Raw genomic sequence first — 16,476 nt, 5'->3', positions numbered from 1 at the left:
CCCCCCNCCCCCCCCCCCCTCCCTTTCACCAGCCGTCCGAATGGGGAAATCAGTAAACAATACAACCAGAAAACAACTCCTAACAGCGTGTCCCGCAATAAACTCATCGTTTCTCAACATTGTCTACTCGATTCGCATCTCCGCATGCTCCATTATTTCCATAAATCGATGTTTGTCACACTCTCGCTCCTCTTCCTCTTCCTCTTCCTCCCCATTCTTATCATCATCCGCCATCCGCTTACCCATGAGTGCCATCCCTTCCGACTTCGCTTCGCTCTCTGCCGACCCCTCCTCGCAATACTGGCATGTCTTCCATCCGAGAGGATTGATGTTTGTGCACCGAGCCATCCTTTTTTTCAGCTCTGTTCTGGTGTCGTCTCGCTCATGAGCATCCTCCTCTTCGACCCATTCATAATCATGATGCCCATCACGTCCCACTATCGCAGAAAATTGATCTTCTACCTTTTCGTCCGTCTCTTGATGATGTCTCCGACTTACATGCCCAACTGATACGTCTAAACCTTGCTCCGCATCATCGCTGTCGCCTTCCCCTACAAAAATATTTTGCTGAATATTCGTCTCTTTCTCCTGCGACACGCACTGGTTGTCCCCGTTCCGTTTTGGTTCATCACTGGACGGTCCATGGTCTTCTTCTTCTCCGTCACTCCATATAGGGACACTAGCACACCTCTGAGCACATTCTTCTTCTTCTTCTTCTTCTTCTTCTTCTTCTTCTTCCTCCTCCTCCCCCTCCTCCTCCTCCTCCAACTCTTCATGGGGATCACTTTCAGAGCAGCCGTCCATCACACCATACAACTTTCGAAGCCGATCCCGAACAGTCCCGCTGCTTCGGTAAACTTCCGCTGTAAACATGTGCTGGGTAGTGGGCGGTGCCTTGGCTTCAGAGTCTGTAATCCTCTCTTCCTCATATGGTTCTCCATCCATCTTCCTCCTCAGTAACCTTTCCAAAATTGCGACTCTCATCTCCGCCGCTTCTGCTCGATCTCTCCATGCTTTACACTCGCGTTCCGTCTGCCGCAAGTGCTCGCTCAGTTTGATGCTTGTGCTTCGCCGTACGCTGACTTCTGTCGGCACACTACATTGTCCTGCACCAAAGCTTGCCAACTTGCTGCGGAGATGATTGTTTTCTTCCGTCTTGAAGTCGAGCTGCCTCTGCAGACGGCGAATTTGCGTTTGAAAACTCAGAATATCGCTCGCGATAGCCATGTCCATGGCTGGAGTTGGCTGAACAAGAAGCCCTGAACTTTGGCTAATATCACTTTGAAGGAAATGGGGTGAAATATCGACTTTCATTGGCATCCATGAGCTCTGAATGGCATGTGGAGATCCAGTGGGCGCGCTGAAAGGCCTGGGTATTTGAGGTGATCGTGGTAATTGTACGTATCGGGCTTGATTGCAGAACAAGATTTTGCTTCTATTATCGTCATCATTTGCCGTTGACCGAGACAACCAAAAATCTCCCTTGTGCATGAATGTGTTGTTCTCATCGGCCTTTTCTTTAGTGTTTCTTGATGGCTCGTGGCCTTGTTGCTCGTTCATCCACTCATCCAATCTCTTGGAACTCCTTTCTACAGTGGCGCCTGAACTCATTGGAATGTCGTCCTCGCCATCCTCCCCGTCATGGCTTCCTCGTCCAGAACTCCTGTTTGGGTTCCCCTTATATTCTGGATGTTCTCTGTGTTCATCTTCCCATACGCCACCGTTACGTTGTGCGGGTGATCCAAATGATGGTGACTGCGGTTTCTGTGGTGATGGAGGGTTAACGGTATAATGCGAAAGCACATTGCCAGGCGCTTTCATAGGCATGGGAAGACTTTCCGGCCTCTTCAGGTCTTTGTCCTTCGCGGCAGCAGTTTTAAACATGGCAGCCATTGCCCTCACCGCACTCCCAGTGAAAGACTTGCTGGAGTAAGGTAGCGGTCTTGCGGGGGTTGTTGGTGGCCGGAGATCTCCATCAAAGGACATAGTGAGTGGCGTGTAATCAGTCATGCGGTCATGTTTCAAGACAGTCGATGGCCGGAACTCTGGCTCATGCTTCTCCTCTTGAGGGTTAGTATGGTCTTCTTTATGTTGAACTTCAGGAGGAACAGAGGCAAGAGTGTGTTCGGAAGGGCTCTTCCTGGGAATAGTACTGCGACGTACAGACTCCCGGCTCGGCCTTCGAGTCAGTCGCCGATCGGATTTCCGTGCACGAGGTATCTTCGATGCTAACGACCTTGCCCGCGATTTTGCATGCGATTGATCGTGTGCCGTTGTCGGTTTACCGGGAGCCTCTTGACTTCGATCTGGTCGAGCTATGCGGCCAGTAGCCCGGCTTAACGTTGCAAAGTGGCTAAAAGGGCCGCCAGCATAATGGTGAGTTTTGACACTTGGCTTTGAAGTCTCCTCAGCGCCGGCTGCATGCTCCATTGGAATTTGAGAGGGATCAACGACTTGCTGTTCCGCCCTTTCCTCCTCAGAAGCTGCTGTTGTCGATTCCCTCAAATGAAATGACAGTCTTCGTCGACCTTTTTGGAGAGAAGAGCGTCCAGATGAGGCTGTGATGGGACTGGGAGGTTTTGCAGCTGATTCAACCGGGTCCGTCGACTTGTCAGATCTCTCTCTCCGTCTCCAAACTGGAAACCTCGAAAACCTGTGTCCCGAGCTCTTGAGGTTGACCTTTCCGTCTGGAAGCATTCCATTTGCATCCCTTCGACAACTGCTTATAGACATTCTGTCCTGTGATGGGGCTCTCACAGATGGTCTCGGAGTCGGCTCTAAGTCTTCTGGCACAGAGCCGCGGTCCCCCGGGGGTGGGGTATTCGTCATTGGCGTATCAAAAACTGACTGCGGCGCATTCCCTTCACTCTTGTTTCCATTTCTGTCGCGGAAGCTGACCGGTGGATGGACATCGCGTCCTTCTGTGCAGCTTTTGGTCAGGCTGCCCCTACGTCTGATGGCCCGGGGTGTTTCTGAATCAGCCTTGACAGTTCGTAATTCAGTCAAGGGCCCTGTTTGTCTCTTTTCGACATACCCAGAGCCAAGTTGCTGCCCCTCACGGTGTTGGCAAGCTGATGTTTCGTCGGCACATGTAATTGAGCCTTTTGATTGTCTCTCCGAAAGAGACGCACCACCTCCAGAAGGCTCCTCCATGGTAGGCGACAGTAACACTACAGGCCCGGGCGTATTGAGTTGATCTCGAGACGGTGACCGCGAGGATCTTGGACGCTGTCGAGGAATTATAAGTGTAGGTCGAGGTCTTTTTGCTCGTAGTCCTCCACTAGGTCCTCGTCCACCTGGTCAGTTGTCAGGTCAGCAAGAGACTAACGACGTTTGGATGAAGGTGGACATACCAGTTTCGGGCGTCGGGCTTGGAAGAACAGGGAATTCCGATACTTGAAAAGGGCATGTCTGCGGACAATTCTGTTGAGACTCAAGAGGCTTCCGTAAGACAAAGGGCTCCGAGACGGAAGCACGCAATGATCCCTTCCGTGAAGTACAATGATCGGTCATGCCCGATCCAACTACCCTCAACACATCGAGGCTCCTCATTTGCTTGACAACTTCTCGCCAATTCGTTATAAGCGTCTCAGCGATGCTGTTGGCAACATGAACTTTGTCCATATTTGGGAAGCAATGGGCGATAGCCTCCTCTGGTTGCTTGTACTTCCTCTGTTCCCACTTGCAGTTGGGCGGTGGGCTCACTGGGGGGAGTATAAGATGGACACTAGAACCTCGTATCGAGTAAGAGTTGAGAAGATCACCAACCAGGAGCGGCCCAAAGACAATGCCTAGAGCATTGTAGCCCATCAAGTCTGCTGTAGGCAGTGGTCTGCCAAATTCATCCTCACGGGGTGCTATCTCGGCAACGCGTCCGATCAAGCACAGGAGACCAAAAACTGCACATATCAGCTCACGACGTAACTGAGACCTAAGACTACCGATTGCCAACGCAATCATTCTAGCACGAAGCTTGGTTTGCTTGGTTCTCGTGGCCTCAGGATCTCCGTTTAACTGACTATGTATGGAGACCATAGCGTCAAACAGCGTGAGGGATCCAAGGATACCGCCAGGAAGCCCAGAAAGAAGACGCTTGAATGCCGAAGCAACGTCATGAACACCGGCCTTGATGTGGACCGGGAGGTTTGGGCAGCGTGTTGTGCTAGATATCTCGTCCGGATCTCCTTCAGCACAGTAATAGTCGTAGAGGGCATCAACCACTCTAACAGAGCCTGGAATTCTGAAGACACCACGTGTCTCCGTAGCTGTATAACCATCAGTAAATGCCTCACTAGTGTGGAGGTTTGAGGTTTGTAGTTCTTACCATGTTGGACAAGATATTGGGCGGTTGCGCGAAGGCATGTTGGGAGGATCAAGGAGCTGGGCGCATACTCCGACGGCAGGTAGAACATGCTCTTGCCGCACAAACGGACGAGGGATTGCAAATCTTCGTCTTTCAGAATGTCTCGCTTCGCTGGATGTACCAACTGTGATGCTAGATCGCTGATGCTCCGTCTGTGGCTTGCTTTTCGTTCTGAGCGTCCTGATTTTGCTGAGCTGGCATTACTGGCGCCCGACGGGTGGCGCCGGAATGTGCGGGAAAACCATCCTCTTCTGTGTGGACTTGGTGTTGCTTCTCTCTGGTTATCGTGTTGGTCAGCGGTCCATACAGTCACCAGGGGTAACGGCCACTTACCGACGAAGGGCCATCATCGTTGGGCGGAAGTAGGCGGAGCCCATGCTATAACCTCTAGTCAGTGGGCTTGTCAACACGAACAGTCGAAAGGTGCGGGTTAGCTAACCTTGGCTGCGAGTCTATTGTACTCTCGCACAAAGTCTCCTCGATCTTGGAGTTCGTCTGCATCGGAGTAGCCTCCGACATCGCCACTGGATGATGTCCATGTCGCACTGCTTCTGCTCGCACGCCTATATGCCACAGGATCTGGAAGTTGACCTGCTGTGGCGGATTGAGGGATACCGCGCCATGTACTTGACCTTTCATCTGTCTGCCCTCTCTTGGGTACGCGTCTGGGCAAGAGGCTGTTGGGGGTTGAGGGCGCACCGACCGATGCAACGGATGCCCGGTCGGGTTCGTAATGATAGTTTTGCATGCCTTTTTTTTTTTTTTTGGAGGATATACAGACGTCGAAACAAGTAGAAGAAGGTATCTGAGAGGCGATAGTACGACAAGATATCCAAAGTGATTGCAAACTGATGATGCTTTGTGAACGCCCTCCAGAAAAGCCCAGAGCATGGATTGAAGCATCGTGTCGTTTGTCGTAAACTGCTGCTTCCCGTATTCTCATGTCGCTCTTTGTGTCCAACCTGTTCCTTCCCGAAGAGACTGATAACCCACCTAAGAGGTAGGTGGAGCAATGAGTAGAAGAGACGTGAAACCAACTAGGAAGCGAGCGACCTGGTGTCAAAGGAAAAAAAAAGTGACAATCACCACCATCGCCGAGTCGCCTTACACTGCCTAACAACTACCTCTACCTAGATAGTAATTTATAGCCGACGCCATTGCGCTGGCTAAAACTCAAGGCGAGTACATTCTCATCTAGACCTGCCTCATTGTTAGTTGAACGTTCAAATACCTACTACCTACTAGGTATCCATATCTACAAGCAGGTATATATGCTCACCACTACCTGAACATCACGACCGAAGTGGCCACGTCAATCCAGTGCTGTAAGGGACAGGGTGGAATGGAAGAGGAATCTTAAGAGCAGGACCACTAGTAAGCCATTGTTCAGCCATAACAGCACCTCCTCTTGCCGTGTTCCAGGATAAGAGAAGATTCCATCTATGTCGCCCATCGAGGATGTAAGAATATACGACCCTAGTGTTCCACTAATTCGACATACCCTCCAAAAACAAAAGCGCCATGCAATGCAAAACAAAACCATACCATCCTATAGCCAACCTAAGGCCAAGACAAGTGCCGCCCCATCTTCGTGTTCCCATTTAATACTCCTGTAGGTCATCCTCTTCCTCGCCGTAGAGCAATACGTATTTGAGGATATCCGAGAGAGAGATGATTCCCTTGAGGCGGCTGTCATCGTCAACAACAATTAACCTATGTACTCGAGACTTTCGGATGGTTTCGAATATCGAGTCCAGGCGATCCTCTTCGCTGCACGTGTAAATCCCCCCGAAATCTTCAGCTCTCTGAGACAAGGCGTCGCCAACAGTCGCTGTCAGCTCGTCGTACGCACCCCCCTTGATACAAGGGATGACGTCGACGGCTTCAAATAGATTCATAACTCGGTTGTCCTTGTCGACAATTGGCACAGCCGAGATGTTGTACTTGACCATGAGGTGAATGACATCCAGAACGGAGCTGTTCATGTTCGCCGTAGCAAGGTCGGTGTAGGTTCCCAAGCCAATCTCCCTCACGGGCTTCTTTAGCAACATCGTGTGCTGCTCGTTGTTGACAGCGATGAACTTTAGGATGCGGTATTGTGTGATAACACTGACAACAGTCTCTCGGCCTGTCTCGTCGTCCGTGTCGATCAAGGGAATTCTCCGAGCTCGCGTTTTAAGCATTCGTCGACAGGCTTCGTACAATGGGCGCATGGGATGGACGGATACGGTCTCGAGCGGCAGAACACCAATGGCCCTTTCGATATCTACATGCATTACTCGTCAGCCTGACGCCCCGCAAGAGAGAACCTCGATAGTCCCTGATGATGGCACTCACCTCGAAGGCTACTCAGCCGAAATTGGTCGACTTGATCGATTTCGTGGGGGAACTGGCAGTAATATTGGATGACATTGATGTAGTCGGTGCTAGTAAGCAAGCCAGCAAAGGTTCCGTTGCGCGAGTCCCAGAGCGGCGCCGAGACAATGCCTAAATGAGGACGGTCAGCACCACAATATCACCACACTGGCCAAGCTAGTTTTGCCTTGTTATCGTACCGTTCTGGATCAGAATATTGAGGCTTTTCCTGATAAGGAGATCGTTGTCGAGTATGACTAGGCGGAAGGAAAGCGGCAAGACATCGTAGCTGGTGCGGACCTTGAGGAACTCGCGAATACCTCTCTGTTTGCATCAATGGTCAGTCAGCGAGAAGCTCATGAACAAATGCTGATTGTGTGTTGTTATTTTCTTGTGCTTCTTTTCTTTTCTGTTTTTGCCAAGCTGCCTCCTTTGACGGCATATCATGAGCAAGGATTAGGGCCATGGACGCCGGCATCCCGCATAGAGGCCAACCGAGCCGGAAGGGTTCGACCGGACTAGATTGGCAGCGGCAGCTTGGGGCCATGGAATTTTCATGTGGATGGAAGTCAAGGGAGAATGGATTGATGGTAAGGAAGATTATGGGTGTGCTGTCTCGGAAATGGGATGCTCACCAGACCCTGCATCTGGTCCTTGTCCAGGGGATTTGACGTCTTATCTGGCATTGTGCGACTGCTTGGTTTGGGACGAAGGTAGGATGATGGCGCAACGAAAGGCAGCTCGTGACCAGGTCGGAGCGTCAATGGGCCATTGAGATTGGGATCGGTATTGCTGTTCCCAGCTGAAGCTGTGGAAGGTTGGGAAGCCTGGGGAGAAACACCGGCGGCATCACTGCCGGTACCAGAAGCCGCCTGGTCAGGGGGAGTACAAGAGTCGTCCATTATCGCCGTCGTGGAACATACATTGGGGAAGGACCCCCGTTGCAGTTCTGTCTTGCCTGGTACTTGGAGCTTTGCTTCCGTTGACGGAGTATGGACGCGCCGTCCACCCACAGTTTTCAACCGGTGTAATTAAGGGTCCGTTTCTATACTGATATCTTGGATATCCCCTTTCTTCCTTTCAGCCCCTTGACCGTGTCCTGTCCTGTTCCCTTGGTTTCCGAATCCGTGGGCGGTCTCGGCTTTCGACTTCAATTGGATTTGACAGAGGTGTATAGTTGTGTGTAACTGCCGACCGCGAAGTGCAAAGTAACGAAGGCGGAGGGGCGTCGTCTGGATGATAGCCAAGAGACGCAAAAAGAAGGGCAAGAAAGTTGAAGCGACCTAGTAGTTGGATGACCTAGAGGTAGGTGGCAGTCGTCGCAAGTTGGAGGACTTGGGCGCAATCGACTGAGATGGACGGGAATTAGTACGGTAGCTGAATCTAGCCGTTCCTTTGTTGTATTCGGTTGACCCGTTCGGAGGCAAAATGGTGGATTCACCGCAACGGCAGTTTCGGCGGTGATGTACGGAATACTCGAGAGCGAAAGGGATGGTGATATAAAGCAGTGGTTTACTTGAATGTAGACGGAGCGGGCCAGAAGTCGGCGTTGACCAGGGAGTCAAGTTCTCCCTCCACCTAGGTTGCCAGAGCGCTACACAACAATGGAGCCTGTCACGGAGGAGGGGATGCTTGTTGCTTGCGCTGGGCCGGTTCCAGTTCCATTCCAGGTTTATCGGGCGTCCACCAATATAACGACGGCAGCTATGGGGTGTTTCGGTCTGGTCTAGGTAGGTAATCCCGGACCCGACCCCTCAGGTAATTTTGGTGCAAGGTGCTGGGCAGCGATAAGGATCCACACGTGTAGATAAAGCTTTCGACCTTTGATTCGTGACCGAGACCGGCGTACATCTTACAAAGGTTGCTCTTCACTTTGATTGATATGTACAATGTGTGTTGAGAGTGTCATCGCTTGGCAAATCATACTACACTTTCTAGGTCGTGTTTTGAACGGCTTCAAATCTGGAACAAGTACATGAAAGTTGACTTGAACAGTGCCATCACTATTGAACATGCCCTTCCTGCTCTGAACTCCTCTATCCTGTGTACCCTCCAGCCATCTCGATACTGTGTGCTGTGATGAAAGCCAACCGGGTCCTCTCTTCAAAGCCGTTGCTGAATGGAAAACAAAAGTAAATTACCAGCCTCTCCCTAGAGGAACCCACAGTCATATAGGCTATGCGAAAAGCAAGAGTATATCTTCCAGTGGTTCTGAATAAGGTGTCTAGAACTGCAACCTGCGTCTTGCGGAGCAAGATCTCCGATGTCTTTGCAAATACTATGGTGATATGGGTAAGTTAAACCCGTGGGCCAGGTCGTTGACCACACAGTGCTCACGAAGCGTTGGCTGTGGTGGTCCGTGCCAGGTACGTGACAAGGGGGTTTTACTTTGGCTCGCAACCGCAGTACAAGATGTGGGAAGCTATGTCCATGTTTCAGATGTTGAACGTTCATCATGCTGTGTAAACATTCACCAACGCCAGGCTGCTCACTCCCACCTCCTATAGCTCCTTATGGTCATATAGCTGGCCAACTGAAGCAAGCCATTAACGTGCCACGATTCCATGAACGTGCCCAGGCCTGAAGAAAACAAATCAATCCAGGTGGCATGGCGATCAAAGAAATGAGATGACAAGATACGTAGGTATCTAACACCACCACGCTACTTCCTAACTTAACTGACACTGAACGGTCGTCACTGCATCAAGTCACTTTTTGGTCTTGAGCGAAACACGGCACAGCGACCGGTAGATCCGTTAACCACCTAGACCCCCAAGTTCCCTTGTATGTACGACAGAGTACACGAATCGGGTATTCCCTGGTGCTGAGACACCACACAATCTTTGGGTCGGAGACAATGAAAGGTCAAAGGTCATGTACACTTCAGTTGCAGTATACAGAGTCACAGCCTGTGTGGTTGTGATAGTGGGTGAGGTGACTTGTTCTTGTGATGCGGCTGGACCAGGATACTACACTGGAGGACACTACCTATTGAGAGTGGAAAGATCCGACAGGAGATACTACCCGCTGTTCGGCAAAGAGAAAGACTCAAAAGCTCTAGAAAGAAAGGGAATGAATGGTTGCAACCCATCAATGGAAACACTACAGTAAGTAGGTACCTACAGTATCTTCTACATACTCTACGCGCCTTCGTCCCTAATTTGGGGCCCTGGCAAGCCTGGATGGAGGATGGCGTCGTCGTTGTGGTGATGACATCAAATCCAGTGGCACCCTACTCTAGGTCCAGTCGCAAGGAGCATCCACAACCGCAGGTGCCACCTCAGCGCACGACCCACTTTTCCCCCAGACGCCCGGGCCCTGGAAGCTGCCTCGCTGCCCTGTGGGGTGTATGTGTAATGGTGCGCTCTGTGATTCGGGTCTCAGTGGGCAGGGCGCGATTGCGAGGCAGTGGCAGCTTCGACGCCGCTCACCCATCATTCATGCCTCTGCCGCCGGTCCCCGTTCAACAGATTTGCTCGCATTGATTAACAACAACGAAGGGCAGCAGCACCGGGGGCAAGGCAGCGTGATCCATATTGTCTGTCCGTGAGGTGTCCGTCGTGCTTCCATCCATTTCGCAACCAAGCAGTGAGTGGAGTGAGCGGTGCTCCTTGGTACATAGCGCGGCCTCTCTGTGCTTGTTCTTCCATCTCTTTGTGAAGACCGTGATTCCTTCCAGCCTCTCCGCTGTCCCGCTGCCTCACGCAACCCAACAATCCCTCCCCAGAAACCCCCCAAAAAAGAAAATCATTCAACACCGTGTCTCGTTGCCCGTTCCCGCTCGACATCGTCCCCGTCCCTCGAATTTTGCGTCGTCAGCCATCAGAACACATAGGCTTCTTCACATTATCAGTGAACTCGCAATACTCCGAGCTCCGTTTGAGGCGTGCTTTGGCTTTAGCTGCTTTGTCTTTAATCATTTGTATCGTCGATCTCGCTTCGCCCCCGCGGCCCTCGCAAACGTCAAGAACCCCCCTGCGTCCACCGTCCACTTTGTTGTGGAGCGACCGATCCGACTCCCGACCACCGACCAGGGCACACCACCGACCGCCTGCCGGACCCAGAACGACAACACCGGGGCGCCCTCCGAGTCGACTTCCCCGGCATTCCACCACAACAATCATCGCCACCACCACTTTGCGGCATCATCCAAAAGCGCCCGGCTTCTCTGTTGTACATCGCGGTTGACGGCAGATCGCTTCGCGTCCCTCAGCAGCCATGGGTGCTTCCTGTTCCTCGTGCTGCGGAGGTATGTAACGCCCTGAATGCCTTTCTTCCCTTTCCGTTTATGTATATGTGATGCGTGCAGTAAAGCTAACAGGACCCGTCAGGCAAATCCCGCGACGGTTTGTATGATAACGTCCTCGCTGACAGCGAGCGGGAGGCTGTTGCCGACCTCCTCCAATATCTCGAAAATGTATGCGTACCGATATCTGCCTGCGTTATCACGGAAGCGCTAACACTTGTGTAGCGCGGAGAGACCGACTTCTTCTCCGGAGAGCCCCTACGCGCCCTGAGCACTCTCGTCTACTCGGAGAACATTGATCTTCAAAGGAGTGCAAGTCTGACGTTTGCTGAAATCACCGAGCGAGGTACGTAGCGTTGGAGACACTGTATCAGGACCCTTTGTCTTGGTCTTCGGGTTGCTAACTTTGTCTTGCTCATGCTAGATGTGCGGGCAGTTGACCGGGATACTCTTGAACCCATCCTCTTCCTTCTCCAAAACTCCGATATCGAGGTACAAAGGGCAGCCAGCGCGGCGCTGGGGAACCTTGCCGTAAACAGTAGGTGCTTCTCCCGAAGGTGTCTATGTGCGGTAGAGATGACTAATAAGAGAACAGCCGACAACAAGGTCCTGATCGTCCAGCTCGGTGGTCTGGCCCCCCTTATCCGTCAAATGATGTCGCCCAACGTCGAAGTTCAGTGTAACGCTGTTGGGTGTATCACTAACTTGGCCACGCACGAAGACAACAAGGCCAAGATTGCACGTTCCGGGGCTCTGGGACCATTGACACGACTCGCCAAATCTAGGGACATGAGAGTTCAACGCAATGCTACTGGCGCTCTCCTAAACATGACACACTCTGGTAGGCTTGTACCGTGACGGACGTTGTCTAGACATTGCTAACACGTGATAGATGAAAATCGCCAACAACTGGTCAATGCAGGCGCGATCCCTGTGTTGGTTCAGTTACTGTCTTCCACTGATGTCGACGTCCAGTATTATTGCACTACTGCCCTCAGCAACATTGCCGTCGACGCCAATAACAGGCGGAAGCTTGCGCAGACCGAGCCTCGGCTTGTTCAGTCTCTTGTCAACTTGATGGACTCCTCTTCACCCAAGGTTCAATGCCAGGCCGCCTTGGCACTCCGGAATCTCGCCTCGGACGAAAAGTACCAGTTGGAAATCGTTCGCGCCAGCGGTCTCGGTCCCCTTCTCCGTCTTCTTCAGTCGTCGTATCTACCGCTCATTTTGTCGGCTGTTGCCTGCATTCGAAACATCTCGATCCACCCAATGAACGAGTCTCCCATCATCGAGGCAGGATTTTTGAAACCATTGGTTGACCTCTTAGGGTCGACCGATAACGAGGAGATCCAGTGTCATGCTATCTCAACCCTCAGAAACTTGGCAGCGAGCTCGGACAGGAACAAGGCGTTGGTGCTTGAGGCTGGCGCTGTACAGAAGTGCAAGCAGTTGGTGCTCGAGGTTCCAGTGACGGTACAGTCGGAGATGACGGCAGCCATTGCCGTTTTGGCGCTGAGTGATGAACTGAAGACAAATCTTTTGGAGCTCGGTGTGTTTGAGGTTTTGATTCCTCTTACCAAGTCACCTAGCATCGAGGTTCAAGGAAACAGTGCTGCGGCTCTGGGTAACCTGTCATCTAAAGGTCAGTAAAATCCTTGATGAACTGTTGTTTCTGGGCCTGACATGCTGACGAACGAACAGTGGGCGACTACAGTGTTTTCATTCACAACTGGAACGAGCCAAGCGATGGCATCCACGGCTACTTGAGCAGATTCCTCGCTAGCGGCGACGCCACTTTTCAACACATTGCGATCTGGACACTGTTGCAGCTCCTCGAATCTGAAGACAAGAAGCTTATTGGGCTGATTGGAAAATCGAACGACATTGTGGATATGATTAGACAGCTTGCGAACCGCCAGATTGAGTCGGATAACGAACTGGAGGACGATGACGAGGGTGAAGTGGTCAGCCTTGCACAGCGGTGCTTGGAGCTCCTCGGCCAGGGAAATGCCAAAGCCCACATCGAGGGTTAAATGGGAGAGGTTGATGGTTATATTTCTTCTCAACCCTCCTCAATTTGCTGGCATCTTTCATCTTGCTTTCGACTGGCTTGAGGTACTTCGCATAGGATTGGCGTGGAGTTTGCGGCGCAGCATTGTTCAGTAATGGATTGATTACATGGGAGGGAAGTCGTGGGGTTTTGTATTTGCAGGGAGCGACCATTCGAAGGGGTGACAATTATGGCCAAATAGGAGAGGCTGATGGACATGAAGGGTTGCGTGCGATTTTGTCTGCGTATCTCGACCTGGGTTATTTTTTTTTGTACCGATAACGAAAACCGTGCCGTGGTTCCGGCTGTTCGGTGTGGATGATCAGCCTGCAGACCTAATCTATATAGTTCGCCAGAACACCATCCCCCCTCTTTGCTTGTGGGTTTCACCTTGTTTCGTTTGGTGTTATTCAAACAAATGAGGTAGCGTTTGCGAAGGCATATCCGGCACTGGTCTCGGTTCGAGTGTGAATATGTAGTTTATCAGCCCTTGAGAGTACTATAGGATATTAGTTTCCTGACTTTTCAGCTCAAATGAAGTAAGCTGTCGTGGACTTTTTCCGGAGTGTTCATGGGGAACAACCCAAGGCGGGAGGGTGAAGGATTCGAACTCATGGGATTGCCTCCAGGCTTGCTTCTATTTTCGTTTGGGTATGGGTATCTCATCAAGCCAGTGCCTCCTCAAGCTCTACCCTCTCCAAAGGGTTTCTTATCAATTTAGGGAGCCAGTTCGATTGAATTTTGGCAAACACCTTGCCCCTGATCAGTGCTAGTGGCACAGGGCCAAACGTCCTCGAATCGCGCGAGGCCGTCAAGTTGTCGCCTACCACCCAACAATGACCTTCCGGTACCTAAATCATTTACCACGTTCGTTAGCAACACTTGTTCCACTTTACGTCGTCGCCCCAGTCCACCCATTCGCACCATGTGCTCATCATCACCAAGAATAGAGTCCAAAACATACCTGAATCATAACCTCATCCCCCTCCCCGGGCCCGCCCCTGTCCCCCAACACCTCCCCCTCCACAGTCCCTCCACCCGCCATCGGCGTATCAACCAACACATAATCCCCAGGCATCCCCATGATCCTCTTCACCCCCAACTCCCCACTCGTACTAACAGGAATCTGATAAACCACCAGATCGCCCACCTTCACTCCGTTCCCATATTTATGGAACCGCGACACAACGAGCCACTCGCCCACCACTTCAAAGGTGGGGAGCATAGAGGGGCCGGAGGCCGGCGCCATGGAGAGGACGTGTTCGAGGAAGAGGTGGGTGAAAGCGAGCAGCTTGAAGGTGGAGAAGAGCATCCGAAAGGGGTGGGAGAGGAGGCGGTGGTAGGGGGAGCCGAGAACTTGGTCAAAGTGCTGGAGCCGGGAGGAAAGGAGGAGGGTGACAGGGTGGGTGCGGAGTGCGTGGAGGAGGCGGGAAAAGAAGCCTTGAGGGGGTGGTGGTAGGTGGTGGTGATGTTGTTGGTGGTCTTCTTGGGAGTGCTGATGTTGATCATGTGAAGAGAATGATAATGGAGGTAAATTATAATTTATCCCGGAGCCGGCCGATGTTGAACCAGGGTTGGGAGGTGGCGTTTGGTCGACGACATTGTGCCCCTGGGAAAGTGTCCGTCGTTGGAAGGTGAGTCGACATGTGGCCTGTGAGGAAGTGGTGGTGCGTATTGCTGAACCGGTGAGGAGAGAGAGTACTGAGGAAGAAGCCCGAATGGGCGGTCGTATCGACGGCAGCATGGGTGGTTATGGATGTGACCCGAACCGATGAACGGGACGGGATGTGAGGAGGTCCCCCGACGACTTGGAGTCGTAAAGTGAATCTGAAAAATTCAGAGTATTCGAATTGGAATTTGCTGAAGCAGTGAGTGAGCCTACGGTCGAAGAGCTTTTTCGTGTAAGAAGTCGCAACTATAGCTCATGACCATCAGCCGTTCCATGAGAATGTCGACGCGGGTGTTCAGACTCGCTCCCCCAGGATCATGAAAGCGATATGCAAAGCACTGGCGGCCGACCGGATCGTGGGGCCGAAGACGGTTCGTGGGCGTGCAGGAGGCTCGCGGGAATACCAGGTACTTAGGTGTGGGGCGCTCAAGGGTGCCCGTGCACAGTGCAGGGGAGCTTCGAATTGGAGCTCCGTGGTTGGCTCGAAATGCTCCGGATCTGCAATTGCGCTCCTCGATCCAGAGTGTTTCTGGTTTAGTGTAGGCTCGTCAACTGCCACAGATCCTCTTCTTCTTTCCCCGCGACGACAACTTCAACCTTCCTCGACATTCTCAACCCTTCCTCGAGTTCCTCAACCTCATCGCGAACTCTTCCCGACGCACCAACAAGCCGAGTCCATCATGAGAGCCTCCCCTTGCCTCTACAATTCCGCAGCTGCCCTTCGGAGGGTCTTCCTCGAAAGCGCCTCCGCTTCAGCACCCCTGCTGCTCCAGACGATCCTACTTCCTCGCCTCTCAGTTGCCGCCGCGACTGCTACCATCCTCAACCAGACACGATGCCCATTCTCGACTCAAGGCGCTCTCCAGGTGAAATGGGGAAAACGAAAACCCGGTCAAGACGAGAAGAAGGACGCCGGCCTGCCCCGCGACCTGGCGATTAAAGAACCCTGGGTATACCTGCGCGGCCTAGACGGCAGGCTCACGGAGAAGCAACGGCCAGCGGACATTATCAACCGGTTGGATCGCATCCGATACAGCTTGGCTATGGTATGGGCGCCGCCCAAGCCAAAGCCCGGCGAGCCCGAGCCTGAGAAAGACGAAAACCTGCCCGACTGGCCCGTGTGCGTCATCGTCGACCGCCGCGCCGAGGCCGCTGCTCTGCAGGCCAAGGCCAAGGAGGAACGCAGAAAGCAAGTGAGCAAGAAGGAGCTGGAGATCAACTGGGCAATTGCGGCGCACGACTTGGGATTCCGCACACGGCAGCTCCAGAATTTCTTGCGGAAGGGTCACAGGGTGGAAATCATGCTGCTGCAAAAGAAGGATAAGAAGCAGAAGAAGACGGCGACGCAGGAGGAGTGCCAGGAAGTGGTGCGCATGATTAGGGAGGCGGTTGCCGAGGTACCCAAGGTTCAGGAGGTGAAGCCGATGGATGGACAGGTTGGGAAGGTAGTGAGGATGGTCTTCCAAGGCCCTACGCCTAAGAAGAACAAGGAGGATGCAGCGGCTGAGGAGGAGGAGAAGGAGGAGAAGGATGAATAAGCGCCGTTGGAGATGGCTAGCTTGTCGGAATACGAGGTTATATGTTGGTTTGCTTGGGTTGTTATAGAGGTCGTGCAAAGTGGGAGTATGGCGCTTTGAGCGTGCAGCTCTCAGTGCAATGTAAATATGTACAAGTATGGACCGGATCGATATGTTACAATGCTAGATGGAGAACGGAACTCAGGTCCGACGTCTGCGTACTAATTGAAAGATAACAAACAGTCTACCGATCAAGCTGGAGGGTTCCGGGTGAGT

General features: G+C 52.3%; 4 protein-coding genes across 4 annotated transcripts; 2 read left to right on the top strand and 2 right to left on the bottom strand.

Annotated features, from left to right (window-relative positions):
* Positions 1–123: 123 nt before the first annotated feature.
* NEUTE1DRAFT_35594 (uncharacterized protein) lies at positions 124–4,882 on the bottom strand (the record flags this gene model as incomplete). The annotated part of the gene is made up of 5 exons (XM_009848811.1): positions 124–3,296; positions 3,354–4,265; positions 4,325–4,614; positions 4,697–4,741; positions 4,803–4,882. The coding sequence occupies 5 exons, from the start codon at positions 4,880–4,882 to the stop codon at positions 124–126; spliced, it is 4,500 nt and encodes a 1,499-aa protein (XP_009847113.1).
* An 841-nt stretch (positions 4,883–5,723) lies between these two features.
* Positions 5,724–7,620, bottom strand: NEUTE1DRAFT_127373 (uncharacterized protein; the record flags this gene model as incomplete). The annotated part of the gene is made up of 4 exons (XM_009849477.1): positions 5,724–6,629; positions 6,701–6,850; positions 6,919–7,042; positions 7,354–7,620. 4 exons carry the CDS (start codon positions 7,618–7,620, stop codon positions 5,965–5,967), a joined length of 1,206 nt encoding a protein of 401 aa, XP_009847779.1.
* A 3,316-nt stretch (positions 7,621–10,936) lies between these two features.
* Positions 10,937–12,997, top strand: NEUTE1DRAFT_97680 (uncharacterized protein; the record flags this gene model as incomplete). Its single annotated transcript, XM_009849476.1, has 6 exons — positions 10,937–10,967; positions 11,050–11,135; positions 11,190–11,310; positions 11,389–11,805; positions 11,857–12,606; positions 12,666–12,997. 6 exons carry the CDS (start codon positions 10,937–10,939, stop codon positions 12,995–12,997), a joined length of 1,737 nt encoding a protein of 578 aa, XP_009847778.1.
* A 942-nt stretch (positions 12,998–13,939) lies between these two features.
* Positions 13,940–16,221, top strand: NEUTE1DRAFT_97679 (uncharacterized protein; the record flags this gene model as incomplete). Its single annotated transcript, XM_009849475.1, has 4 exons — positions 13,940–14,469; positions 14,587–14,648; position 14,855; positions 15,099–16,221. 4 exons carry the CDS (start codon positions 13,940–13,942, stop codon positions 16,219–16,221), a joined length of 1,716 nt encoding a protein of 571 aa, XP_009847777.1.
* Between the last annotated feature and the right edge of the window lie 255 nt (positions 16,222–16,476).

Source organism: Neurospora tetrasperma (assembly GCF_000213175.1).
Source record: "Neurospora tetrasperma FGSC 2508 unplaced genomic scaffold NEUTE1scaffold_1, whole genome shotgun sequence".
Taxonomy (NCBI): domain Eukaryota; kingdom Fungi; phylum Ascomycota; class Sordariomycetes; order Sordariales; family Sordariaceae; genus Neurospora; species Neurospora tetrasperma.
This window is presented reverse-complemented; position numbering and strand designations above follow the sequence as displayed.